This window comes from Ursus arctos, unplaced genomic scaffold (genome assembly GCF_023065955.2).
Source record: "Ursus arctos isolate Adak ecotype North America unplaced genomic scaffold, UrsArc2.0 scaffold_7, whole genome shotgun sequence".
Lineage (NCBI taxonomy): Eukaryota > Metazoa > Chordata > Mammalia > Carnivora > Ursidae > Ursus > Ursus arctos.
In genome coordinates, this window is record NW_026623089.1 from 29,868,941 (window position 1) to 29,895,724 (window position 26,784).

The 26,784-nt window shown below is 52.6% G+C and overlaps 1 protein-coding gene across 1 annotated transcript in view; it reads left to right on the plus strand.

Moving 5' to 3' along the window:
* Window positions 1-5,702: 5,702 nt before the first annotated feature.
* The window catches only part of SLIT1 (slit guidance ligand 1), a 161,640-nt gene continuing 140,558 nt past the window's right edge, over window positions 5,703-26,784 (plus strand). The window contains exon 1 of the mRNA XM_057308774.1: window positions 5,703-6,117. Coding sequence (XP_057164757.1) covers window positions 5,921-6,117 — 197 coding nt within the window. The 5' untranslated portion in view covers window positions 5,703-5,920. The remainder of the gene's footprint in view (window positions 6,118-26,784) is intronic.

The window sequence follows — 26,784 nt, forward strand, 5'->3', positions numbered from 1 at the left end:
TCCATGCAAATGGAGTAGGAAAAAACAATCCTTGGAGCTCCCACAGCGCTGGTGTTTATACCAGCTAGAGTAGAAAGCCTCTGAATTCACATGGCATTGAGTAGAATATTCAGAAGGGTATTTTCTCAGTAGTGGAAAAGTCAGCTCTAAAGTCTCCTCTGATCTTGCTTAAGAAAGTTTAAAAGTAAGCCTTGAAAGGATCAAATTGTTCCCAATAACTTGACTCTGTTCTAGAACAAGGCCCAAGATTATTTTTTAAAAATACAAGAATGTCCAGCATCCAATAAGGTAAAATCCACAACGTCTGGCATCCATTCTACATTTACCAGGATACAGAGTAGTAAGAAAATATGACCCCAAGTGAAGAAAAAAAGCAAACAAAACTGACCCAGAAAGGATACAGATAAGAGAATTCATAGACGTAGCTATTACAACTATATTCCACATGCATGAGAAGGCAGAGGAAACATAAACACATTAAGAAGATACATGGAAGAGAAAAAGACACCCAAATAGATCTTCTAGAGATGCAGACCACAATGTCTGAGGTAGGACTGTGCCGGATGGGCTTGACCGCAGATTAGTCACTGCAGAAGGAAAGATGATGAACGTGAAAACACAGCACTAGAAACTCGCCAAGATGAAACACACAGAGAAGACTAAAAAAAATGACTGGGCATCAGTAAGCTTTGGACAACTTCAAGTGGCCTAATATACGTGTAAGTGGGGTCCCCAGAGGAGAGGAGAGGAGAGGAGGGGATGTAAAAAACTTTCGAAGAAATAATGATTGAAAACTTCACATTCGATGAAAACCATGAGCAAGATACAAGAAACCCAATGAATCCCAAGCAAAAAAAATCTCTTACATTCCAATGCCTGGCTCACAGTTGGCATGCAATCAATGTCTGATAAATGAATGAGCAAATTGCTGCCTGCACAGACTCTCCCCCCTGCTTTCTCCTTTCCTCTCCTTCTTTCTTCTCTCTCCTCTCTGCTTCTCTCTTGCTTCTTATCTGTCAGAGTTGTCCTGCATACATGTGGTACCCTCTGTAAAAGCCACTGATCTTAAGTCTAGGAGCTTGTTTCTGCTTTAGGCTTTGTCACTGAAAGCCTCAAGCAGTCCAGCCAGCCTCCTTCAAATTTGAGTACATCAAGGGGTTTAGAGATTAAAGCTAAAATATCCCGAGTGCTTCTGGAATGACTTCCCAGGGACCCCTGGCTTTTCAGTCCCTGTGGGGGTTGCAGGGTCAAGAGGAGTGCCCAGGATGGACTGAATGCTGTGTTCTCCCCAGATGTGAGGCCTAGCAGAGCAAGATCCAGCCGTGTTCATGGTTCACTTCTGCAATTCCTTTGCCATGCGAGGTTAGGCTGCTTGCTTCACTTCTCTGGGCTGCCAACTGTACGGTGGTATTTGGATTTGATCATTTCTTTATCCCCTTCCAGCTCTGACATCTTGTGATTGAAGCTATGATGCACTAGTGTCACATGGCTCTGTCCCCTCCCCTCCAGTCCCCTGTGGCTATCTTTTTCTTTGTTGTGTCTCATTCTTCTAAGAGTGTGTGGAAATCCGAGAGGAGGGAGGCAGAGAGGCCTCAGACCCTTTGTCCTTGCTGGGCCCTTTCCTTGAGTGGCTCCCAGACTTTTCAGGTCCAAGTTCAAACTTATTAACCCAAAACACCAGGCCTCGATTCTAGAGCATGGTCTCTGGAGCCACCTGCATCAGAATCATACCGCCTCACTCCCCAGTGTGCTAATAGTGAAGATTCTGATTCACAAGGTCTGGGGTGGGTCCTGGGAATTGGCATTTATAATAAGCATCCAAGGGGATTTAAAAATGCATTGGTGGTGATGGAGAGGTTAAGTCATACTATACAGGTAAAAAAAATCATAGCAGTAGAAGCATGTGCTGAAACTGTTCCCTGGCCATCATCCAGGCCCTTCCCTGGGAGCCCCCACTGCCCCCGGTTCCAGGGATAGTGCATGGCAGGCACATACATATAAGGGCTTGTGCTTGAGTACGGGGACAGGCAAGGGAATTCTGCAAGCCCAGTAAAGCCAGAAGGGCTGCACCAGGGCCCGATGTGTCGATATATCGATGTGCCTTCCCTCTCGTCCTCCCCCCTCCCCCACCCCCCTCTCTGACCTCTGCCTTCACTTCCTACCTGAACCCCCACCCCACTGCAGCCTTGCTGCACTTGCCCCAGCTCAGCCACTGAGGACACTGCACCATTTGTGTGCCTTACCTCTGCCCTTCTCTTTGCCCAGGAAAGCTTTTCTTCCTGTTTTGCTGCCCAGCCAAAGCCTACTTATCCTTCAGGATTCAGCTCAAGTGCTTCCTCTTCCAGGGAGCCCTCTGGCCCTACCCTGAGCCCCACATTCTGGGGCTTCTCTGCAATTCCACACTCCTTGTTACCAAACTAATCATGCAGAGTGGACTTTCCTCTTTCTGTTCCCCAGTGGACTGTGATCTCAGTGCGGGCCAGGATTGGTTCTTACTCCCTGTTGATTTGCCAAGGCACTTAGGACAGAGATATTTAATAAATGGTGTTTAACAGATGCCCAGCTAGCAGGCATTTTGTCTCATTCTTGCCTTTTGCAGTCCAGAAATCCAAGCCCCTGGGCTCCACAGCCTTACCCAGGCTCTCTGCTTCTTGGTGCCTCAGAAGGGCTGTTGGAGGCAGGAAGAGGGCCCTGTGCAGAAAGCTGGAAGGAGGCACTCACCAAAGTCTAGCCGAGTCACAGGCAGGAGGTGGCCCTCAACTCCTGAGCATGCATGGCTGAGGGTACTGGAGAAGATTCCCACCACCGGGATGGGGAGACCTCCGCCCCGCCCCGCCCCGCCCCGGGGTTGCCCTGATGGTGGCCAGTGGGCTTTGGCAGAGCATTCCTGGCAGAAGCCACGTGACAGGGCTGCCTCCTCCCCACCCGTGCAGAGGGAGCAGGTGGCCTTGCTGTGGGGAGTGGGTAGGGAGATCCAACAGAGGGAGGGGCCTGGGAGAGGAAACTAACCAGCAGAGCCTTGTGGGGGTGGAGGGTGAGCTGCTGGCCAGGCGGTTGTTTCACGAGTAAATGTGCTAGGAACGCTAATGAGCTGCGTTCATTCATGGCTAGCGGCCTCCCAGATTGGAGAGCCAGCCAGGTTCTGGGGTGGAGGAACTGGGGATAGGAGCCAAGTTGGGGAGCTGCCTGGCTGCTGGGGCAGGGCCTCCCATGACTAAGCTGGCGAGGGGAGTCTTTGTCCTGGGTCTGAGGGGGCCCTCTTTCCTTTCCTCCCCTTTATAGGAAAGGGCAGGCTTTGCCGGGTGGTGACAATTTGGGATTCACTGTCCAGGCTAGTCTAGAAGCTTCTAGGGCACTGGCTGGCTCTTGGGAGACACAGGCAGGGCTGATCTTGCCACCCCCTGCCCTCGCCCACCCCTCCTTCCACCCCTTCACGGGACCACTCTGAAACCCCCAGGGCATGTGGCCCAGTTAATCAACACTCTCCCTTTTCCCCACATGGGTCCTAGCTTCTGGGGCACCCTCTGAGGTCACGGGGCTGGGGAGACATCGCTGGAGCAGAAGGTTGGAAACTGGACGTCTTCAACAGTCTTGAGTGCTGTCTGTGACAGGCCTACTAAGTGCCAGGTGCTGGGTTAAGTGCCAAAATGAGGAAATGAGGAAGCCGTGGGGGGGTAAGAGGCGGGCTCTGCCCCCGGAGGAGTGTCAGGGAAGGAACCACATGTGTAAACAGCTCCAGCGAGGAGGGGTAAACAAAGCAGCAGGCTCAGAGGAATGAGGGTTTAACTCTGCCAGAGGCAGCTGGGGAGGGCCGGTGAGGAGAGGGGGCTGAGCACCCTGTGGAGAAGCAGGAGAAATTTGTGAGGGAGAAGCGTGAGGGGGCCCTCATAGGCTGAGGAGGAGCGCTGGCTTAATTTGTGGGACACTCCTCTAAGATCACACCCCCTGGGGACCTGTGAGAAAGCCCCTTCCTCCTGAGTTGTCATTGAATTGCTGCTGAAGAACCGATGGCCTTGGATGCAGGTCAGGCCAGGAGTGTGTAAAAACTTTAAAAAAGAACGGTCAGAAGCCCATAACACCAGCCACATTAGTTGTGACCCACTGGCCACAGTTCTATCTGTGCTATGACAGTAGAGCTACTGTAAAATTTTCATCAAGATAGAAAAGAAAAACAAAGAAAACCCCAAGTCTTGGCTACCTGGGGGAGAAGGTTTTAATGTAGTGCGGCCTATCCACATCCCACCAGCCCCCTCTGACAAGCGGCATCCCTGCTGCGCCTACCCCGGCATCTCGGACCAGCTACCTTTCTTTCAGGTCTCTGCCAGGGGGAAACCCGGGTAGCCAACTCCTGGGAAGGGTGGTGCTTCTTGAGCTGCTTAAGTGTTTCTTCTTGCCAGCCTGTAGCTGGTCCAGAATCAGGGGATCGGTGGACAAAGGATGTCTGGGTCCTGTAGAGCACAAGCAAACCGTGGCTGTTCTTGATTTTGGGAAGGTCCTTCATCTTTTCTGGGCTTGAGGATAATTCTCTCCCTATCTGGATTTCCTGTTCACACCCATGCCCACACCTATGTCTATACCTGCCTTAGAGTAAGAAAAGTCGCTGCCCGAAGGAGGGTAAAAGCTTGGGGTCTCACAATGGTGGCCCGTGGAGTTTCTCTCCCAAGCAGGCCACCCAGCCCTTTTCCAGCCCTCTCTGCAGTCCTCGGATGACAGGACTGAATATTCGTTTTCATCTGTCAGAAATGGAAGAATGCTGGTGTGAGTGGAGGAAGGTATTTGCTGGATTTCCAACCCCCACTGATATTCTGCCAACTCCCCTACCCCCACCTGCCCAATGGGCAGAAATAATATCTCCCGGAAGTACAAATGTCCAAGTGAGGGCCATTTTCATCTGGGTGCAGTTAGCTTCAGTCTTCCCATCAGACAAGTGGGGTTGCTGCCATCCTGGTGGAGGCAGGAGAGAAGGCTGTACTCGGCCGAGGGCTTTTGTACACTCTCTCCTCCCCCGCCCCCAGGCTCTGTCCTCCAAGTCCCAGGCTAAGCAAGGCAGGTGGCTTGGAGAGCTGGGGCACGGGGCTTGCTTTCACCGAGTATTGACAAAGCAAGTCTGGTCGGGCCTGGGAAGCATTTCTGCCGTCGGGGAAAGCATGTCTGTGACCCTGGGGAAGGGGTCCAGGCGGCCAGATAAGATCTCCTTCCCCACTCCGGTCCAGCTGCGGGGGCTGCGCGTTCTGAGTGCGTGCGTCTAAGTGTGCACATACTCGCGGTGTGTGTGTGTGTGCGTGTGTGCGTATGTGTGTGTGTGTGTAGCTGGCCAGGACCAAGACTGGGCAGGTCGGGTCGTGACCATCCTCCCATCCCCCCGCACCCCCTGCCCGCTCGCGGCGCCTCGAAGGTTCCACCTTTGAAACTGTACGCTGCTCGCTGCAGCCGCCGAGTGGTCGTCGGGAGGCGGGGGCGGGGGGTGCTGGGGGAGGGCGGGGAGGAGTCTGGCCCTGGATGTGTGCTTTTCGATTGATGGATGACTGCCGGGTGGGAGTGAGCGTGCGGGTGTGAGTGTGTGATTGTGTGTGTGTGTGTGATTGTGTGTGTGTGTGTGTGCGCGGGGTGCGTGCGCGCGCGGGGCCTGCCCATTTTCCTCCTCGCAGCAGTCAGTTGGGAGCTGGAGGGAGGGAGAGAGGGAGACGCAGCCAGCGAGAAACCAGAGAGGAGCCGAGCGCCCTCCGCCCAAGGCGCCCTCCCTCGGTCCGCACACAGGCGCCGTCGCTTGGAGGAGCAAGGTGCCTCCCAGCCCGTGAGGGCGCCGCGCACGAGCCTCCTCGGTGGCGCTGCCCCGGGACTGCACCTGGAGGCCGCCCCGGACGGGGATGGTAAGCGGCTGCCGCCGTCTGGCACAGGAGCGGGACGCGGTGAGGGCACCATGGCGCTGACGCCCCGGAGGGGGCCCTCGGCAGGGCTCGTCCGGCCCGAGCTCTGGCTGCTGCTGTGGGCAGCCGCGTGGCGCCTGGGTGCCACCGCGTGCCCCGCCCTCTGCACCTGCACCGGCACCACGGTGGACTGCCACGGCACGGGGCTGCAGGCCATCCCAAAGAACATCCCACGGAACACGGAGCGCCTGTGAGTACGGCCCCCTTCCCCAGGGAGCCCCGAGGTTGCCCTCCCACCCAGACGCAGTTCGGGGCTGGGGTGGGAGCAGGACCGCTGGGGCCCCGGGCTCCGCAGCCAATAGATGGGTCAGTGCCTGCCAGGGCCCTTCCGGAGCCAGGAGCCGGCAGCATCACTGTTTCCCTTTCCTGGGATTCAAAGGGCCCTGGCGGGGCTGTCAGCTCCCAGCCTCACACCTGCACCCTGTACTCAGCGCTGGCAGGCCCTTCCCACTGTGCCAGCACTTTATTCCTCCAGGGTGCTGTGAATTGGTGCCAGAAAGCCTGCCTGGCACCCAAGGGGGAAGCTCCTCACTTGCCAGGGACCATATCTCCTTTTGGACACATGGATCTTTGGCTGTGTTCTGAGCAGCCTGTGTGGACTGGGCTCTGAGGGCTAGCAGGCAGGTGATGGGCAGCAAGATGGGATGGAGTTGAAGTTTCCAGTCTTCCCCTTCCTACCCATTGTTTGCCCCAGAGCCTTAAGAATTCTTCTCTTGCAGGTGTCAGGCATTGGTCCCCCAACTCACATCCAGCCATCCCCAACCCAGGCAGACAATGGGGCCTGAGGGATTTGGGTTTGGGGCCTGGGGTATGTTACATCGGCAGCAAGAAAGGGGTAGGTGTGACTTGGACTGGGAGACCCCTGAATCATGCTGAGAGGTCAGGAGCCTTGAGTGGAGACATTGACCATGAAAAGTCATTAAAAAATCATTTCTCTTCCCTCGTTCTCTCTCACTTCTAAATTCTTGAGGAAACTCAGCCCTTTCTAGACCCGCCGAGCTTTGTAGTGTGTGTGTGTGTGTGTGTGTGTGTGTGTGTGTGTGTGTTTATGGACCTATATAATTCACTTTCCTAGATTCTACTGCAGAATGTGTGTCTGTGTGAATTCCTAGTATCCGTGGTGTCACCTCAGTAATGGGAGGTTGTGAGAGTCCCTGTATGTGGGCCATGTGTGTGGATTTTTGGTCACATGTGGGGTCTTTGTGCTGCCTGCAGAGGTGACTGCCTCAGGAGATTTTTGAACTGGACTTTGGAGAAGGCTGCCGGCTGCTTTGAAACCTGCATACTCCTCCCCACGCTCCTGGGCAACTGCAGTGGCTCTCAGGAAAGGCGTGCAGATTTCAATAACTTGAGCACATTTTCATGGCTCCCAGCTGGCCAGAGGCAGAAATTTGACCCCGGGGAGAGCTGTCTCCTGGATCAAACTCTGTACCAAGGTCAGCAATTAGTGAGCACACATTTGCCCCAGACTCTTCTTGGCTGAGTCTGAAAAATTCCCGTGGAGGTTTCAGAGAATTTGCAATCTAGATGCAATCTTAGATGGGAATCGGGGTGTGTGTGTGTGTGTGTGTGTGTGTGTGCAGACAGTGTGTATTGTGGGGCTGGGGAGAGATGCTGGTGTGGAGAGAGGTTGGACCAAATCAGGTTTCCTATGCATTATGCTATGTGGCCATGGAGAGGGACTGAGGGTTGGAAATCTGTGCAGAGGACCCCTGAGGTTGCAGGGTCATCTCCACACCTATTCACTCTGGATCTATCCTCTGTTCCTTCACATCATCCACAGGGCGTTTCTCCTGCAGTTGTTATCCTGGTAGCAGCCTAGGTCTGAGACACGGTAGCCCCTTGCCTTTGCTTTTGGATCTGAATCTTGAATTCATCTCATTCCTTGCTCTTTCTCTCCACCTTTAGTTTTGAGGACAGTGTCTATTTTGATATTCAGAATTCTTGAGCTCTCTTGCAATCAGAGTGGAATGGAAGTGAAATTTCCTAGTGCAAAAGAAAGAGTTGGGGTCCAACTGCCTATGTTGCTGTGTGACCTTGGGCAAGTTACTTAACTTCTCTGAGCCTTAGTTGCTTTCCATGCAGAAAATGGGGCTGCTGATACTGAAATCTCTGGTTCTTGCGAGGACCAAGGATAAAGTGTGGTAAGTGCCTAGTTCGTTATGGTGCTCACTGAGTGAGAGGCATTATTATGATAGGGTCAGGAGAAGAGTCTCATTATTTAATTCAGCAAACATTTACAAAGCCAGGAACTGCCCTCACTGCTGAGGCTCCAGCAGGGAGTGAGCAAGTCCCTGTCTTCAAGGGATGTATAGTGGAGAGGCCCAAATGGAACACCTAACAGCTTTTGGGAGAGGGCCAGGCTGGCAGTGTGATGGGGCTGTGGTGGAGAGCACTGGGGTGGGAAGCACTTTTCTTGGGAAGAAAAGCACCTTCTTTTGGAAGGTGCTTCTCAGAGGATGGGCCATTTTTTTAAAAAAATATTTTTTATTTATTTATTCGACAGAGATAGAGACAGCCAGCGAGAGAGGGAACACAAGCAGGGGGAGTGGGAGAGGAAGAAGCAGGCTCATAGCGGAGGAGCCTGATGTGGGGCTCGATCCCACAACACCGGGATCACGCCCGGAGCCGAAGGCAGATGCTTAACCGCTGTGCCACCCAGGCACCCCAAAGGATGGGCCATTTTATTACACACTTTGGGACCCAACAGTGGTTGGTGGGAGCCTGTTAAGCAGAGAGGGCTGGCAGCCCAAACAGAGGGAATGCCTGAGCAGAGGGCCTGCAGGTGCGCCCGAGCCAGACTGATGGGTGAACGGACCAGCTGTCCGGGGCCGCAGCGTGCCGTGTCCAGTCCGATGTGATGAGGCCTGAGGGTGGGAAGGTTGGAAAGAGTCAGGAAGGCCTGTCTTCTTGGATTTTCCCTTTGGGGACATCAGGGATGGAGTCCACGGGTGAGTTATTGTGGAGGAGTGAGGGGAGATCTGGTCTTTGCTGTGTGTAAAACTTCTTGGGTGGGGAAAGGATGTAGAAAGCAGAGGGAGCCTGTCTTTGCAGCAGGCAGGCCTCGAAAGAGCCATTTGAGGAAGAAAAGAATACCCCGAAAAGAGGCCTTGGTGAGAGCCCAGGCAGACTCAAAATAACTGTAGCAAAGGCTCTCTCTCATTGATACGGGTGTTGTGCAGGACCAGGCCCAGAACAGCAGCCTCTGAGGCTGTGAAATTTGGAGAGACTGCAGCTGTGCATTCGCCTTTTGTCTCGTGGGCAGTTTCTATGGCAGCCTGTGAGGCCCGGCAACTTTATGATCCTATATCCCATAACTCCGGGTCCAGGCCTATCCCCGCAAGTGGGAAGAAATTGGTGTGCTGCGGGGACTTCTGGGAAGAGGCTGTGCAGGTCCCAGAGCTGTTGAGGAAATTGGCTCGGCCAGAGGGGCTGTGGGGCTGGTGGGCTGGGTGAGGATGCTGAATAATTCACAGCAGTGGAACAATTAAAATACAGAGTGAGGGTTAGGGGTGTGGTGGAGGAGGCCTGGAAGCTTCATCTCTTTGTAGAATTCAGCCTCAGAGGGACCCAGCCATGGCCACTATTAATTGTCTTTTCTTCCACTCAAGGACTTTGAATTTCTGTTTTTTTGTTTTTTTTTTTTAAATTAAAAAAGTCTTTTAGACTAGAGCATCCAGGAGAGTGTGGTAAGAGAGTGTAGCGTGGGGGGACACCGCTTCTCCCTTCCACCCTGGTTACTGACATTCTAGGCTTGTGGGTCCTGGGTGCAGAGATAGGAGAGGCCCGAGGATGACAAGGCCAGGAAGGGCCCTGGAAGGCCCACTGGCTTCCATTTGCACTCCCAGCCCAGTGTGGTCTGCAGTTCGTCCGTTTTTGGGGGCTTGCTCTCTTGCCTCCTGGCCAGTTGGTCCACTGCCCTAGCTCCCTGCCTGCTGCAGAGGCCTGGAGGGCCCTTGCCTTTTCCCGGCTTGGCCCCGTGAAACTGGAGGCCCCATTCAATGGGGCTGGGTGGTAAGGCCCAAGGAAGACTTCCCAGAGCACCCCAGCTGGATTGTCTGGGAGCCTGTTGGGAATGCCAAATCACGATTGGGTGGTGGTCATGGAGAGGGGTCAGGGGGCCAGACGGAAGCCATGTCTGCACCGTGGTCTCCTGCAACGGAGACCTGTACTGTGCAGGGGAGGCTGCCTCTAGGTGGGGCTTGCGTCTCTAGTAGCAGGTGCCCTGGGCTTATTGCTGGGTTCTGCGTGACTGGAGGCAGGCCCCTGGTGCCATCACTCCATCTGCTGTGAGACTCAGTTTCCCCATCTGTAAAAGGGGATGATGACAGTGTTGCAGGTTGGTGGTGAGGGTTAAGGGAGCCAATGAATGTAGACGGCCTGGTGGCGTGCTTGGCACAGGGCTGGGGTGTGAAAATGCTTTGTGATTTAACTAGGTGTTGATGTTATTATTATTTTTATTATTTGAGGAGCTCAAGCAAAGGTTTGAGGGTTCAGTGGGGCAGGAGAGAGCTTGGGAGGTGAGCACAGGAGTGTTGACCATGCCACAAGCCTGCTCTCCTGAAGTCTGGCTGAGCGGAGCACTCCTTCCTTGTCCCCACGCACCTTTGTCTCCGTCTCCTGCAGTTTGGAAGAAGGAGCAGGGGGGTAGCAGGCAGGGATTCTCTGCAGGGCGGATGGTGTGATGGCATGGTTCTGGAGCCAGACTGCCTGCGATGTTAGCCCCATTCTGCCACACAGCAGCTGGGGGGACCTTGGGCAAATTATGGGGTTTAATTAATTCATTCAACAGATAGCTGTCTATGGAATGTCTGCATGGTGCTGAGGGAACGGCGCCGGACAGAAGCCCAAACCGCCTGTCCCTCCTTGAGTTTTATTTTTATTTTTATTTTTTTTTAAATATTTTATTTATTTATTCGACAGAGATAGAGACAGCCAGCGAGAGAGGGAACACAAGCAGGGGGAGCGGGAGAGGAAGAAGCAGGCTCATAGCTGAAGAGCCTGATGTGGGGCTCGATCCCATAACGCTGGGATCACGCCCTGAGCCGAAGGCAGATGCTTAACCGCTGTGCCACCCAGGCGCCCCCCTCCTTGAGTTTTAGTCCAGCAAGGGAGGAAGCGATGAATGGCACTATATGAGAATAAACACGGAATTGCAAACTGGGGCAGTGCTCCAGAGGAATGTGTGACTTCCCAGCACTGCTGTTTCCTTGCCCCTAAAGTGGGGACGATTACAGGGCCTGCTGGTTGAAAGGACAGGCTGGTTGTGAGGATTACCTAGGGCAGTGCTGGGAGAAACACTTTGCAGTGGGCCTGGCACACAGCAAGTGCCCCATTAATGGTAGTATTATTATTGTTATTAAGGTGACAGAATTGCAGGGACAGGAAAGGAACTAGGGTGCCACTCAGGGCTGGATCCCAGCCTGGCCCTGCTCCCTCTTCCCTCACCGTGCAGCCCCCCATGCCCTGGATCCCCTGTGCACCCTGCCGCTGCCTCCGCGCCCGCTCTGAGGCAGGGGGCTGGCCCTCGGTGGCCCTGGCTGCTCGAGGCTGCCAGCAGGGGCGGCCGTGCTCTTTGGGGCCGGGTGAAGGGCGGTGGGGACAGGCAGCTCCTGCATTATTGGAAGCAGACGGGAGCTCGGCGGAGTTGCCGCCTCCCGTTCTGTGCCGGCATTAGCAGCTCGGCAGGGCTCTCGCTTAATGGGATTTTCTCCCCAAATGCTGTAATTATCGCCATACAAATACTTATTACCCAGAGCAGATGACGGCCGGGCTTTGGGCAGTAGCCAGCGAGCTGGGCTGTGCTCGGGGGGGGGGGGGGGGGGGGGGTGGGGGTGGGTGGAGAACTGTCTCCTCTTTTTGATGGAGTTTGCGACCCCCTCCTCTTCTTTCTGGAACCCAGCCTGTGGCGGACAAACAGCTGTTGGGCACCTGCCGTGTGCAGAGTGTTGAGAGAGGTCCAGAGTGTGGACCGGCTCCCCAGGGAGCTTGCAGGCTGGTGGGCGAGAAAGGTCTGTCTGCAGAAGAACAAATGCGTAAAGATGTCTCTAGGGACGCAGAGTGCAGTGGCTGCCAGTGCAGGCTTTGGTGTGAGAACAGCCTCGTTTGAATCCTGCCTCCTTCAACGATCACCCGAGAGATCCCAGCTGGCTCACTGGTGACTCAGTTTCTTCATCTGTAAAGTGGAGCCAGTGATAGCACTTACCTTGCAGGGCTGTGAGTTCGAATGAAATACTCCATGTCGAGTGGTTATAATAATGTTGGTGCATAGAAGGTACTCGGTCAGTGTTAGAGATGAGGACATGGGCGTGGGGGTGGAAGGGAGGGCTGGACCCCCGCACTGATGGGGCTTGAGGGCTGGGCAGGGCCTCAGGAGGGACAGAGCTAAAGTGAGGGTGGGGGCATCTGGGGCATCAGAAGGTGTGTGCCATACATTTGGGGAGGAGGGTAAGGAGCAGATCCAGCCGGTGGGGTGCACATTTGTGTTGGTGAGTTCTGAGAGAGGAGATTCAAGTAACGGGTGGGCACCAGGTCGTGGGGCTGGGAAATAGGGAGCCAACAGAGGGAGTGTGTGTGTATTTTTATAATTTTTTTAAAACTATTCAGTGATTTTTTTAAATCTCCAGAGTTGTGCAAATGTCACCAACAATCCAATTTTAGAATATTTTATCACCCCAGAAGAATCCTTTGTGCCACTGTATCTTTTTATTTTGTTATAATTTCAAATTTATAGGGAAGTTGCAACAAAAGTATTAGGAACTCCTATATATCTGTTGTCCAGATTCAACTGTTTATATTTTCCCCCATTTGCTTTATCATGTATTATACACATGTACAGTTTTTTGGGAACTATTTAAGATTAGGTTGGAGGGGCGCCTGGCTGGCTTGGTTGGTAGAGCATGCGGCCCTTGATCTTGGGGTCAGGAGTACAAGCCCCACATTGGGCATTGGCATAGTGTTTACTTTAAAAAAAAATAAAATGAAAGAAGATTAGGGGCGCCTGGTGGCTCAGTTGCTTAAGTGTCTGACTCTTGGTTTCGACTCAGGTCATGATGGCATGGGTCATGGGATGGAGCCCTTTATTATTAATAAGCCATTTGTAGGGGGGTACCTTGAGGCTATGTAACTATCCTGTTCTTCATCGAACTTTCGGTAGTGGTAATGCCCATTGCTGAGACATTTCTAACTTCATCATTTCTTCTCCGTTTATTAGTTGGCATTCTACTGTAAGAAAGAACTTTCCCTTCTCCTCCATCTGTTTGTCAGTTTATTACTGTATGGACTCATGGATTATTATTTTATTCTTTGGGTTATAGTTTGTTACTATCGTTATTTATTTTGCTGTTCAGAGTGTCCCACGTTTGGCTGGTGGGAGCCCCTTCAAGCTCCCCCTGTGTCCTTTTGAGAAGACCCTTTGAGCACTTACCCCCATGGGTTTTGAGTGGAGGGTGACAACTGCAAAATCATGGTTTAAGACCATTCTGTTGGTGTGGAGGATAAACGGAACAGGAGACCAGCTGGCGGTGGGGAGAACAGTTGGTTATGGTGACCATGACTGTGATTTCTGGCTTGTCCGTGACAATGGTTTTGCTGCCATTGCTGTATTTTTTATTCTTTAAAAATTTCTGAAAACTTGTACTTTAAAATACTTTTAGACTTGCAGAAAAGTTGCAAAAATAGTACAAAGAGAGTTGCCATATACTCTTCACCCAGCTTCCCCTAGTGTTCACATCTTTCTTATCCATAGTGCAATGATCAAAACTAAGAAATTAACATGGGTACAGGACTACTAACTAAGCTACGGACTTTATGTGGATTTTACCATCTTCTCCAATAACGTCCTTTTTCTATTCCAGGATCTGGGCCGGGATTCCACATGGCGCTTAGTTGTCATTTCCCCTTATTCTCCTTTAGTCTGTGACAATTCCTTCGTCTTTTCTCGCTTTTCATGACGTGGACACTTGTGCAAAGTACTGGTAGGTTACTTTGTAGAGTGCTCTTCAGTTTGGCTTTGTCTGCTGTTTCCTCCTGATTGGATTGAGGTTATGGATTTCTGCCGGAATGCGATAGGGATGGTGTGCCCTTCTCGGGGCATCCCATCGTGGGGCCGGTGACACTGATACGTCTCATTGCTGGGGATGTTAACCTTAATCTCTTGGTTACGATGGTGTTCTGCCAGTTTTCTTCCCTGTGACATTCCTGAATTTGCTTCTGCAGTTAATAAACATCTGGGAGAGATATGTTAAGATTGCCATTGCCTCTTTGTCCTCAAATTCTCACCTACTAATTTTAGCACCCATTAATGGATCTTGCCTGCAACCATTATTATCCAATTTTGATGTTCTATTTCCCTCATTCCTTCTACCTTTATTAAATGGAATTCTTCAGTAGGGAAGAGCACTTTATTGCTTTTTAAGAAACTGGTTTGTGTGATGGGTGCCTTGGGTTTTGAGTTTCCTGAGGGCAGGGGCTGTGTCTTGTGTATCTTTGCATTCCCATTACCTGGTGCATGGTAGGGGCTCACAAAAGTGTGTTCGATGAGTTGTTTTTTCTTTTTTTAAACATTTGGTAGGACATTTTATGTTTCTGATCTTTGCTTTAGAAGACATTGTCATTGTGGGTCAAATAGATGTCCATGTTCCAATCCTGGGAACCTGTGACTGTGTCACCTGACGTGGCACGAGGGGCTTTGCAGATGCAACTAAGCATCACGAGATGAGAGAAGATCTTGTGTTATCGGGGTGGGCACGACGTCATCCCCGGGTCCCCGTAAGAGAGAGGAGGCAGGAGGGTCAACCCGGGAGGAGGAGATGTAACAATGGAAGCAAGCGGTGGGAGTGGTGGCAGGAGGGGCCACGAGCCAAAAGTGGCCTCCAGAGCTGTAAGAGGATACATCTGTGTTGTTTTAAGCCCCTGAGCGTGTGGTAATTTGTCACATCAGCAGCAGGCCGTGGCCACAGTCCTCGTGGAGTTAGGCCACAGAGGCTGAGGCACAGGAGGAAGCAGATCGAGACCGAGGCAGAAGGTGCAGAGAGAGCAAATAGGAGGGTCATGGGGCCCCGAGGCTCCAGCCTGGGAGAATGACTTTGTGAATGGAGCGAACCTGGGGAGGGCGGCTGATCCTGGAGGAGAAGCCATGAAGCTGGCTTCTACCTCTTTTGTTTGAATTGCCAATAATCAGCTACGTGAAGAAGATGACCCTAAGGGTGGGGGTAGGGGATGGTTACTCTGTAGAGTATGTGGACTGGAGACACAGTTGGGAGAGCCTCCTGGAGAAGAGCTGGAACAGAAACTTCAACGGGAATAAGAATTTCCGGGCGGGGGGGGCACCTAACTGGCTCAGTCAGGAGAGCGTGCAACTCTTGATCTCGGGGTTGTGGTTTTGAGCCCCATGTTGGGTATAGAGATTACTTAAAAAATAAAATCTTGAAAAAAAGAAAGAATTTCCTGGGAAGCTGCTATAAACTGCAGATTCCCAGACCCATCCCAGAGATGCTGACTCAGCAGGTTTTTGGCAAAGGCGATTCAGGTGCTTCAGATGCGGGAGGTGCCCAGAGCGCCACATGAGAAACACTGCTCCTTGCTGGGGTTTCCTGGCGAGGAAAGTACATCCTTTGTGGACCCATGAGGACCGCCTTTAGTTTCTGCCCACAGTAACATGGCAGGGGGTGAAACGGCTGAAGGTGGTCGAAAGGTACTGACTTGCAGTTATAAAATCAGTAATTCCTGGGGAGGTCACGTACAGCGTGAAGACAGCGGCTAATAATACTATATTGTATATTATTGTATATTGGAAGTTGCGAAGAGAGTAGATCTTTAAAGTCCTCATCACCGCGCCGAGCATCTTGCAATATATACGGACATCTAATCAACATGTTGTATGCCTGAAACTAATATAATGTTGTATGTCAGTCGTATATCTCAATTAAAAAAAAAAAAAAGAGGGCAGACAACAAGGAGGATAAGGTGGAGAGGCTGGGGGCGCTCCTGGCATTTGTGCATCTGAACTTGGCCCGGGAGTTGTTGCCCACGCCAGAGAAGGAGTTTGGAGATGAGGAGGAGGCTTAACCTGGGAGAGCAGCCAGGCTGTCTGAGGACCAGGGCCGAGAACAGCTTCTGGACCTGTGGTGGTGGGGTCACCGGCCAAGCTGGGTAGCCGGTTTCCTGGGAGAAGTGGGAGGCAAGGCAGATGGTTGGGAGCAAGTCGGTGGTGAGGAAGTCTGTGGGAGGAGAGAACACGCCGGAGCTCCGAGGGGGAGCGGGTGGACTGGAGCATGGAGGGGAGGGGAGCGATTTGGGAAGGAGGAGCCAGACAATTGGGGATGGGGGAGATGGGTCAGAGAAGGAGAGTGGCAGTGAGGAATTGGGGTGGTGTCTGCGGTCACCACGGAGAGTCCTCCCCCCCCCATCCCCCGGACCAGTCTCAGAGCGATGCTTTACCCTCCTCTGCCCTTTTACTGCTCACAACGGTCCTGGGAGGAAGGTATTGTCACCGCTCTGCCTATGAGGAGAAGGTCGGAAGGTGCATCATATGCTCGGGGGCACAGATGGCTGGTGAGTGGGGTGCCCAGGGTCCCCGAGCCGTGAGGCTCTGAGACGTGTACGTGTTTGGTTTTTAAATCAAACTGCCATACCACCTATCTTAGTAAGTCCTGGCTTCTTGCAACCATTCATTTATCAAACATTCACTCGGCACCTATAGAACCCCTGCCAGGGCTTAGCGCAGGAGCATAGCGGCAAACTGGCCACGAATGAGCCCAACCTGCACACGTTTACGGGGTGGACCTAAGTGCGGGCCGGCTCAGGGAGGGTGTCCAGCTTCAGGCTGGGGGTGGCGAGCAGAGCTGGGGGGAGGCAGGGAGGTGGCATTGCAGATGGAGGTCAGTGTCGGTGAGTTAGCTGGCGGATAACCTCTCATGGGCCTGGAGTGGGCAGTGGGTGGAGAGAGGGCTGACAGGCAGTGGACCCAGAGGCTTGGTGGCTGGCAGTGGGGCACCGGCTGCAGGGCTGTGGTTTAGGGGTGGGCCCCAGACCTAGGAAGGGGATTGGCAAGAGCAAGGCCAGGCGTTGGTCATGAAGAGACTGCTGTACGGTCTGGACCTCAGAATAGACTACAGCACGGAATTGGGGTTAACAACTGGGCCCTGACCACCTCCTACCCATCAGGATGGCTGCTCTCAAAAGACAGGAAATAACAGTTGGTGGCGAGGATGTGGGGACATTGGCACCCTGGTGTACTGTTTCTGGGAACGTAAAATGGTGCAGCCCCTTGGAAACCATTCTGATGATCCCTCAAAAAATTAAACAGAATTACCATATGACCCAGCAGGTCTGCTTCTGGGTAGACACCCAAAAGATTGAAAACAGGGTCTCGAAGATATTTGTACACCCATGTTCACTGCAGCATCATTCACAAGAGCGAGAGGGTAGAAGCTGCCCACGTGTCCGTCCGCAGTAGAATGGACGAACACACCGTGTGTATGCACACGTGCGGTAGAATGTAGTTCAGCCTTAGAAAAGAAGGAAGCCCTGTCACATGCTGCAACGTGGATGAACCTTGAGGACATTATGCTGAATGAAATAAGCCACTCATAGACAAATACTATATGATTCCACTTATATGAAGAATCTAAAAGAGTCAAATTCACAGGGCGCCTGGTTAAGTGTCTGCCTTCAGCTCAGGTCATGACCCCAGGGTCGTGGGATCGAGTCCACATCAGGCTTCTTGCTCAGCGGAGAGTCTGCTGCTCCCTCTCCCTCTGCCCTCCACCCGGCTTGTGCGTGTGCTTGCGCTCTCTCTCTCTCTCTCTCGTGTGCTTTCTCTCTCTCTCTCTCAAGTAAATAAATAAAATCTTTAAAAAAGTAGTCAAATTCATAGAGACAGAAGCAGGACGGTGTTTGCCAGGGTCAAGGGGGAGGGAGGAGTGGAGAGTTATTGTTTAATGGGAACAGAGTTTCGGGTTTTCAGGATGAAAACAGTCTCTGGAGATCTGTTGTACAACATCGTGAATATGCTAACACTACCGAACTGAAAATGGGTTACGTGGTAAATTTTGTTATGTGTATTTTATTGGAAATTAAAAGAAAAGAAAAAAAGAAAGAGCGAGCTGGGCCCTGGAGTCAGACATGCTTGGGCTTGCCTCTTAACGTCCTTACCAGCTAGCTGATCTTGAACAAGTCACTTACGTGTTTTATGCCTCAGTCTCCTCATAATGTGAGTCAGAACTGATAATAAACCTTTGAATCGGTGCTGTCATGAGGCTTCAATGAGTTGGCTTGGTTGTGATAGGATAGATACTGTTAGTATTCAAGCCAAGGCGACAAGCCGGGTCCCCGGGAGCCCCGGGCAGAGCAGGACCCGTAGCAACTCAGCCCCAGCCTGGGGCCCCTGACTACTCGTCTCTGGGGCTTCTGGATTTATTGCGCGCTGGAGGGCAGTCCCGGCGCGGGGCGTTGGTACCAGGCCTGTGGGCTCTGCTGGGGGGAGGAGCGGATCAGGGGAGCCTCCCGATCATGACCCACCCACTGATTCCTGAGGACTGTGGGCAAGGCTCCGCCAGCTGATGGGAGAGTGGGCCGCGCGTCGGCTGAGATAAGCCAGCAGCAGCTGGGCGCGGTGGGCAGGATTGCTCAGTCGGCCTATTTTCACTCTATTTAGAGAACGCTCACTGTGTTGAGGGTGTTGGGCATAGAGCAGACCACGGGTGCCCTCTCCCCTCCTAGCCTGGCAGGAGAGGGACTGGCCTTTCACAAAGGGCTCGTGTTGCACACGACTCCCAGTTCCAATCCCAGCTCTGGCGGAGTAGCTGAGCGGACGCATCGGGGAGGCTGGTCTGGAACAGCTGTTTCCACCGAAGGCCCGAAGGAGGGTCGGGGTCAGTCAGGGTGTGTGTTGGCGGGCCGGTGAGGAGAAGAGGACTGTTCTGGGCAGTTCTGGGCTGAGAGAGCAGCATGGGCAAAGGCTCTGCGTCAGGAGTGCCCGTGTGTTGAGGGAAGTAGAGGAGTGGAGCAGCTGAAGCCCTGGGGGTCGCAATTTTCCTGTGGGAGCTACCGAGGAAAAATCCGTCTTTTAACCTGTGGGTTGTGTGGGAAGTCATTGGTAACACAGCAGTGTCCTGTGTGGGTGGAGCTTTTCTTGGCACATGTCCATTTGGGGAGAGCATTTCTTTTTAATTTTTGATTTTTTTTGTTTTAAAAATTAAAAATTTTTAAGTAATCTCTACTCCCAGCGTGGGGCTCAAACTCACAACCCCGAGATCAAGAGTTGCATGCTCTACTGACTAAGCCAGCCAGGTGCCCCCCAGATTTATTTATTTTTAGGTCAAAGTATAATTGACATACAGTGATACATTAGTTTCAGGTGTACAACATAATGATTCGTAAGGGAGAGAATTTCTCCTCCCTCCCTCCCTCCCTTCCTCATAGTAGGCTCCACACCCAGGGTGGAGCCCAATATGGGGCTTGAACTCATGACTCTGAGATCCAGACCCGAGCTGAGATCAAGAGTTGGATGCTTAACCAACTGAGCCACCCAGGTGCCCCGAGGGGGAACATTTCTCAGTGTAGCTTTTTTTCCCTTTGTGTTGGGGGGCAGGGAAACTCAGAAAACCCCCTCAGCCGATGCTGTTTGGAATATGTCCATTTTAATGCGAATCTGTTCATGCCTTCAAGAAATACTCCCTGCAGCATCTCTGAGGTGCCACTACCCTGTTAGGTCCTGAGGATACAATAGTGAGAAGAAACCAGCACAGTCCAGGTCCTCGAGGAGCTATAAACCCCTGTAGGGGCAGAGAGAGCAGTCAAGGAAGCCCCCGGATCCATGTCAGATTGCCTCTGGCTCAAGCTGCAGAGGAGGGCCTGGGGTATTCTGCAGGCCTGTGATAGGGAGTGTGACCCGCTGGAGGGAAGAGTTGGAATCAGGCAAAGAGGAAGGAGTATTCTAGGCAGAAGGGATGGCCCTTCAAAGGCCCTGCCACAGGAGGGAGCGAATCAGAACGGGGCATGTGGGGCAGGCCACGTGGGCCTTGTAGTTCCTGGTGAGGAGATTTTTGTCTCAATTCCAAGAGCGATGGGGATTCACGGAAGGGCTTAAGTGGGGAGTGACACGATCAGATCTGCATCTTGAAAGGATCCCTCCGGCTGTGGCTAGGAGAGCAGATCGGAGGGGAGCCGGAGGGAATGTGGGGCGCCCAGTGAGGAGGCTCTATGGGGCCCCGGGCACTCCAGGCACTAGGGCGTGGGCGTGCAGTGGGGCGGCCTGCAGGTTGGGGTGTTCGGTCTGACGTCCGGAGGCCCATTCTTCCTTCCCTCCGTTCTCCCTTCAGACTCTGCAGGCACTCATCGCCGCGGATTTGGCCAGCAGAGGACTTCGGGGGACAGAGCCAAGAGGCACAGCGCCCAGCCCAGAGGCCTGTCTCGGCCCCAGTCAGAGCTCTGTGTTTCCTTGTTTGGCCATCCTGCAGGAAGGGATTTGGAGGGTGGCCTGAGCCTCCCCGCTGCTGTTGCAGCCTTGGGGCGTTGTGGGAAGGTTCTGGTCCCTTAGGGAACTAGTACTAGAAGTGGTGGAGCTCTAGGGCAAGAAATGTTCGTGAGGCATGTGGGACCCCCTAGAACACGCCGCGAGGGACCCGGGCTGTTTATTCCTGCAGCACTCGGAGAGCCGAGGGTTCGTGCTTTCAGTGTATCCCCAAACACCCAGGTACTGGGGGTCCGCTTTTTGTTTCCTGAGAGGATTCGAGGAATCCTTGTGTGTTTTTTGTTTTTATCTTGGTAACTTTGCTTCAGAGGATTTTCTCCAAAATCTTCTACCACTGAGGCTTTTCTTTCAGGCGAGGACCACACAGGAGCTGATGGAAATCAGGGCCATCTGCCACTGGGGTGCATTTCCTCCTGGGGGAGAAGGATGGACGCACACTCCTCACTGTTGCAAGAGAGAGAACTGCCATAGGCCACCTTCACCGGGCTTTCCCATCCCGGGGCCTGCGGAGCGTGGGCAGCTGCCAGCCCCTCCCTGCTCAGTGCGGCCCTGGGCCCCAGCACCAGCCTGAGCCGTGCCTGGGGCACCAGCTTGAGCCGAGCTGGTGGAGCCGTATCCATGAGGGAAGCTGAGGCAGTAGTTGGAGTAGTGCCCTAATTGCAGCAGGTGAAACTGATGCAGAGGGCACGTGTGTGTGCTTGTGTGCCAGGCATTGCTCTCTGCGTTTCAGAAATATTAAGTCACTGGGTGGCTCAGTCGGTTAAGCGTTTGACTCTTGGTTTTTCGGCTCTGGTCATGATCTCGGGGTCTTGAGATCAAGCCCTGTTTCGGGCTCCGCGCTCAGTGGGGAGGCTGCTTGAGATTCTCTCTCCCTCTCCCTCTGCCCGGCCCTCTCTGAAATAAATATTAAGTCATTCACACCTCACCACACCTCTAAGAGGTGGGTACTACCATTATCCTTCTTGTGTAAATGGGGAAACTGAGGCACAGAGAATTTAAGCTACATGCCCAAGGTTACACAGCTAGTGATGGTGAAGCAGGAATTTGAAGCTGGACAGTTGGGCTCCAAAGGCTAAGCTCTTAGCCACTAGGAACACACGAGGCTCAGCCGACTGGGGACCCCCGATATTGTTGCTTAGGCAGAGGACATGGTCTTAGTGCAGGGCCCCAGGGTTACCTACCCAAAGCCTCCAAGTTGTTTTTCATGAGCACTTGGGGTGAGGGGTGGGCTCGACAGAGTCATTGGTAGGAGGTATCATGATGGGGGGAGGGCAAGAACATGGAATCATACCGGCCTGGGTTTGATCCTAGCCCTACCCCTAGTGTGGCCCTGGGCAATCGCTTCATCAGTTCTGTGCCTTAGTTTCCTCCTCAGCAAGGTAGAGAGAACAGGACTGGACTCACTGGTGAGGGCGGTGTGAGATGAAGCGTGCTTGGAGTTAGGCTCCAAGCCTGCCCACTGTGGGCGCCCAGCAGGGGGGAGTGGCGGACGTGGGCGCTGGCACAAGAGCCTCAGGGAGCCTGGGGAGCTCTGGATAGGGGTTCTTCCTGGAAACCAGGCCTGGCACCCCCCTGGAGGCCCACCCTATTTGGCTGCTCTGGCTGCAAAGGTCTTAAGGTCACAGCAGCTTCTCCCAGCTTCTTTGCTCCCAGACGGCTTGCTGGGGGCGGGGGGTGTCTCCATGGCAATACTCAAGGACCACCTGTTGGAGGAATCATGTTGGAGAAAAATGACCTCCTTGCCTCATTCCATCATCCTCTGCTGAGGGCTTGAGGGGAAGTGGTTGGCCCACGTTGGAAACTCGATTCTGGTGGGCTTTCCTGCTGATGGGGCGAGGGTGGGCTGCCCAGTGGAGGTCATGCTCTGGGCCCAAGTGGCGATAATGCATCCTTAGCAGCAGCCCTCAGACCTGGGTGCCTGATCCGAGCTGCTGCTGCCTCCCAGCCTGCCTCCAGAGGGCGCTGCCCTGAGAGGAGGCCCTTAGCTCCTGGGTTAGAGAGCAACGCTGATGGGGGAGGCAGGGGGCTGGGTGGGCTTGGGTGTCCGTGGACATTCTTGTCCGGAAGCAGAGGGCCTCCTGAGAGAGAGGCTGTATTTGCCCCATCGTTCGCCTGCCTGTCCCAGATTTTTTCTTGTGTGGAGGTGGGGTGGGGTGCCAGAAGCAAGGGGGTGGGGCCACCTGATGTTGGGCTAAGGAACAGGTCTGGAGCCTGAGCAGGGGGGCTGGTGCCAAAGGGTAAGAGGAGAGGCATGTGACTATGATGTCACCAGAAGTCCTTGCGAGACCCCCCCGCCCCCCGCCCCACCTCGTGGGAATTCCATTCTCAGGGATTCCTGACTTCTATGTTGGGCCCTGCCTTGTTCAGATAAGTCTTAACATTTTCCTTTGCCTCAGTTTTGTTGCCTGTGAAATGAACAATTATTGAAGTCAATTGTCTTATAAACCATGGTTGCCACGAGAAAGAATGAGGCAGTTATTCTAAAATTCACCAGGTTTTTCATGACTTTTGGCTGAGTAATACCAGATCTAGGAAAGTATTCCTCCCAAATGCCCACCAAGCTTTGTGCAGTGCCGTTGCTAATTGAACAATATCAAAACAGCCCAGGTGTCCAGTAGCCAGGGTTCAAGGAATACCCCAGTAACTTGGTATATTCAAATGCAGGGGTAATTGATGGCCATTCAAAAATGATCAGTGGGGAACAAACAGGGTATAACATTGTGGAAGGAGTGCGTACCATGTATGTCTCACTCATCCCCATACCTTTAGAACCTTGCAAAATGCTTTGCAAACAGTAAGTCTTCAATCAGTATTTATTAAAGTATTTCAACTATAAAAATCGTATCCAAAGAAAACAGGCTTGGAAGAAACTATTCCAGAATATTAACAGGGGTTATTTCTGGGTGATGAATTTATGTGTGATTTTAATTTTTTTCTTTATTCTTCAGAAAATTGAAAAAAATTCAACAATGTGCATGTATTACTCTTGTTTTTAATTATTTTATTATTATTTTCTTTAGAGAGAGAGCAGGCATGGGTGGGGGGGAGAGGGAGTGGGGAGAGAGAACCCCAAGAACTCCATGCCCAGCACAGAGCCTGACCAGGGGCCTGATCCCAGGACCTTGAGATCATGACCTGAGCCAAAATCGAGAGCCAGACACCCAACCGACTGAGCCATCCAGTTGCCCTGTATTACTCTTATTTTAATTTTAATTTAATTTAATTTTTTTTTAGAATTCTTTTTTTTTAAACTTTTTTAAAAAGATTTTATTTATTTATTTGACAGAGAGACAGCCAGTGAGAGAGGAAACACAAGCAGGAGGAGTGGGAGAGAAAGAAGCAGGCTCCCAGCGGAAGAGCCTGATGTGGGGCTCGATCCCAGAATGCTGGGATCACGCCCTGAGCCGAAAGCAGACGCTTAATGACTGAGCCACCCAGGCGCCCCTTCTCTTATTTTTAAATGCAATAACTTGACTGTTATGTTGGCTTATAAAAATATAGATGTAAATTGAAAAATTCAAGCAAGGGCGCCTGGGTGGCTCAGATGATTGGGCATCTGCCTTTGGCTTAGGTCATGATTTCGGGGTCCTGGGATTGGGTTCCACGTTGGGCTCCCTGCTCAGCGGGGAGTCTGCTTCTCCCTTTCCCTCTGCTTCTCCCCCTCTGCTCGTGTGCTTCCTCTCTCTTTCTCTCAAATGGATAAATAAAATATTTATTTGTTTTTTAAGGTTTTATTTATTTATTTGACAGAGAGAGAGAGACACAGTGAGAGAGGGAATACAAGCAATGGGAGTGGGAGAGGGAGAAGCAGGCTTCTCGCTGAGCAGGGAGCCCGATGTGGGGCCCGATCCCAGGACCCCGGGACCACTATCTGAGCTGAAGGCAGATGTTTAACGACTGAGCCACCCAGGTGCCCCTAAATAAAATCTTCAAAAAAAAAATTCAAGCAGTGCAGAAAAGTATCAAAAAGAAACTAAAACCACCATTTAACAGTTATGGGCATTAATATGTGGCAGATAGCCCCCAGGGAGCTCGCTTTGCGCACATACCAGGATGGACATGTGTGTAGCTTTTACGAGCGGGCTCATAGAATACAAGCTGTCTTGTAACCCTTATACCACAAACTATATCATGGACATCTTACCCTGTTAGTACAAGCTGATTTGTACCCTTTTATTTATTTTTATTTTTTAAAGATTCTATTTATTTATTTGTCAGAGAGAGAGAGAGAGCACAAGCAGGGGGAGCGGCAGGCAGGGGAGAAGCAGCAGGGAGGACCCTGGGATCATGACCTGAGCTGAAGGCAGACGCTTAACTGACTAAGCCACCGAGGCGTCCCTGATTTGTACCCTTTTAAAAGGCTCTGTAGTATCTGGTTTCCCAGATGCGCTGGAAGGTCAACTAAATGCTGCTCTGCTGATGTCCATTTACGTTTAGCGTTTTTGCTCTTGTCATCAGTGCCGATATATCATTATGATAAAAAAATTGAAACCAAAAATTCCTTGTGGTTTTGGGTTTGGGGGTGAAAGGAAACCAGCCCTGCTTGCAGAGGGAACCCATTTGAAGCTCTTGTTGAGGATGTTCTCGATGCTGGAAGCACGATTGTGAACAGAAGGAGTAGGTTGGGGCGTGGTGCAGGGGAGGCTCAGAGGTGGCTGTTTCGGGGAAGAATATTTAGTCCAAGAAAAAGACCCTCACATTGAAAAGAGCCTGTCTCACGTGGAGAGGGCCTCTCACAGCATCTAGGGTGGGAAGTGGCTCAGTCTGGGCTCTCATCAGGGGCCCCGTTACCTTGGAGAGGCCTCAAGCCCCTCTGAGAGATCCTGTTTGAAAAGAGATGTGGAGGGAATGAGTTTTTCCAGCTGCTGCTCAGGCTCAGGAGACAGGCTCAGGAGAAGGCAGAGGGAGTGATGGGTTGAATGCGTTATCCGCTTGTCCCCGGCCCGGCCTGCTGGAAGAAGCCTGGGCCCTCGGATCAGATGGCCGTGTCCACTCTGCTCTGTCATGTAGCAGCTGGTGACCTCTGGAAGACACCTGACCTCTCTGAGGCACAATGTCCTCGTCTGTAAGATAGGCGCTCTCACTACTTTCCAGCCCCTCATGAGGTGGTCCGTAGAGCCTGGGTTCTGGAGTCTGTGGAAACTAAAATATGGGGTTTTAGGGGTGCAGCTCTAGAACATCGTCTAGGCCAAACACACTTCCTACATGCTTACAGGGGAGGGACCTTGCTGTTTTCAAAGTAGCTGGGATTTGGGTTGACCAGGTTGGTGAGCGAGGAAGCTGGGCTGCAGGGGAGTAGGGTGTGTGTGTGTGTGTGTGTGTGTGCGCGCATGTGCGTTGGGATGGGGGTAGTTAGGTTGTTGCCAAGCACAGGAGTGACTGTGACGTGGTGAGAAAGAGGAGGAGGTGGCGTGGATGTGAACACAGAGCTGCCACAGGGAGACAGATTAGATGGGGAGGTGACAGCTGGGTGTGGGGCTAGGGCCGATTGAGATTCTGCTGTGTGTGGCTCAGTGGAAGAACTTCCTGGGGAGTGCTGTAGCTGCCTCCTGGAAGGACCTGCTTTTCTGAGGCTGCACGAGCTCCCTGTGAAGAGAAGTGGCCTGGCAGAGGCGAGTGAGCTTCCCTGGGAGGCTCAGCAGGGGCCAGATGGCCTCTCCGGTGGGCTCCATGTCCAAGGTGCCCAGGTCATGGCTGGAGAGGGCCAAGGAGGAACACATGTAACCTTGGAAGGGAGGAGGGGCCAGAGGCTGGGGTAGAATGGGGAGAGGAGCCACTGCAGCTCAGGCCTGGCCCTGGGATCCAGCCAGTGGGCCCTCTCCCTTCCTCTACCCTGCCCTCTTTCCCCTCGATGCAGGACTGACCTCGTGGTAGGCTCTTGCCTGCAGGCCTCCTTGGCTCCCTGTCTTCCTCTGCTTGCTTTCTGAGGCCCCCTGTGATCTGGACTTGCAGTCCCCCAATGCTGCTTCCCATAGCTCCTGATCCCCCGCCTGTCTCCTCCCTCAGCCCCCAGATACTCCGGGATGCTCTTTCTTGGAATGTCCACTCCGTCCCTCTCACTGGGCACATCTGCCTTGTCTTTTAGGCCTCAGCTTGAGTCCCATGTCCTCAGTCTCCTTAAAATGCGTGGCCCACCCTGCTCTCTCGTGTTCTGACTCTGGACAGCTTGTAGGAGCCTATGCCACCAGATGATAGCGTTGCTCTCTGCAAGGGGGCCCTTTCCCAGCACAGGCCATGCTCTGTACTTGTTTAGGCCCCATGCTAACCCACTGAGATAGTCACAGTTATTATCCCCACTTTATAGATGGGGGATCCACCTGAATGACCTCCCTTCGGCTAGTTTCCAAAATCTTCCCTGCGTGAATTTCTTGTCTCTCTAAT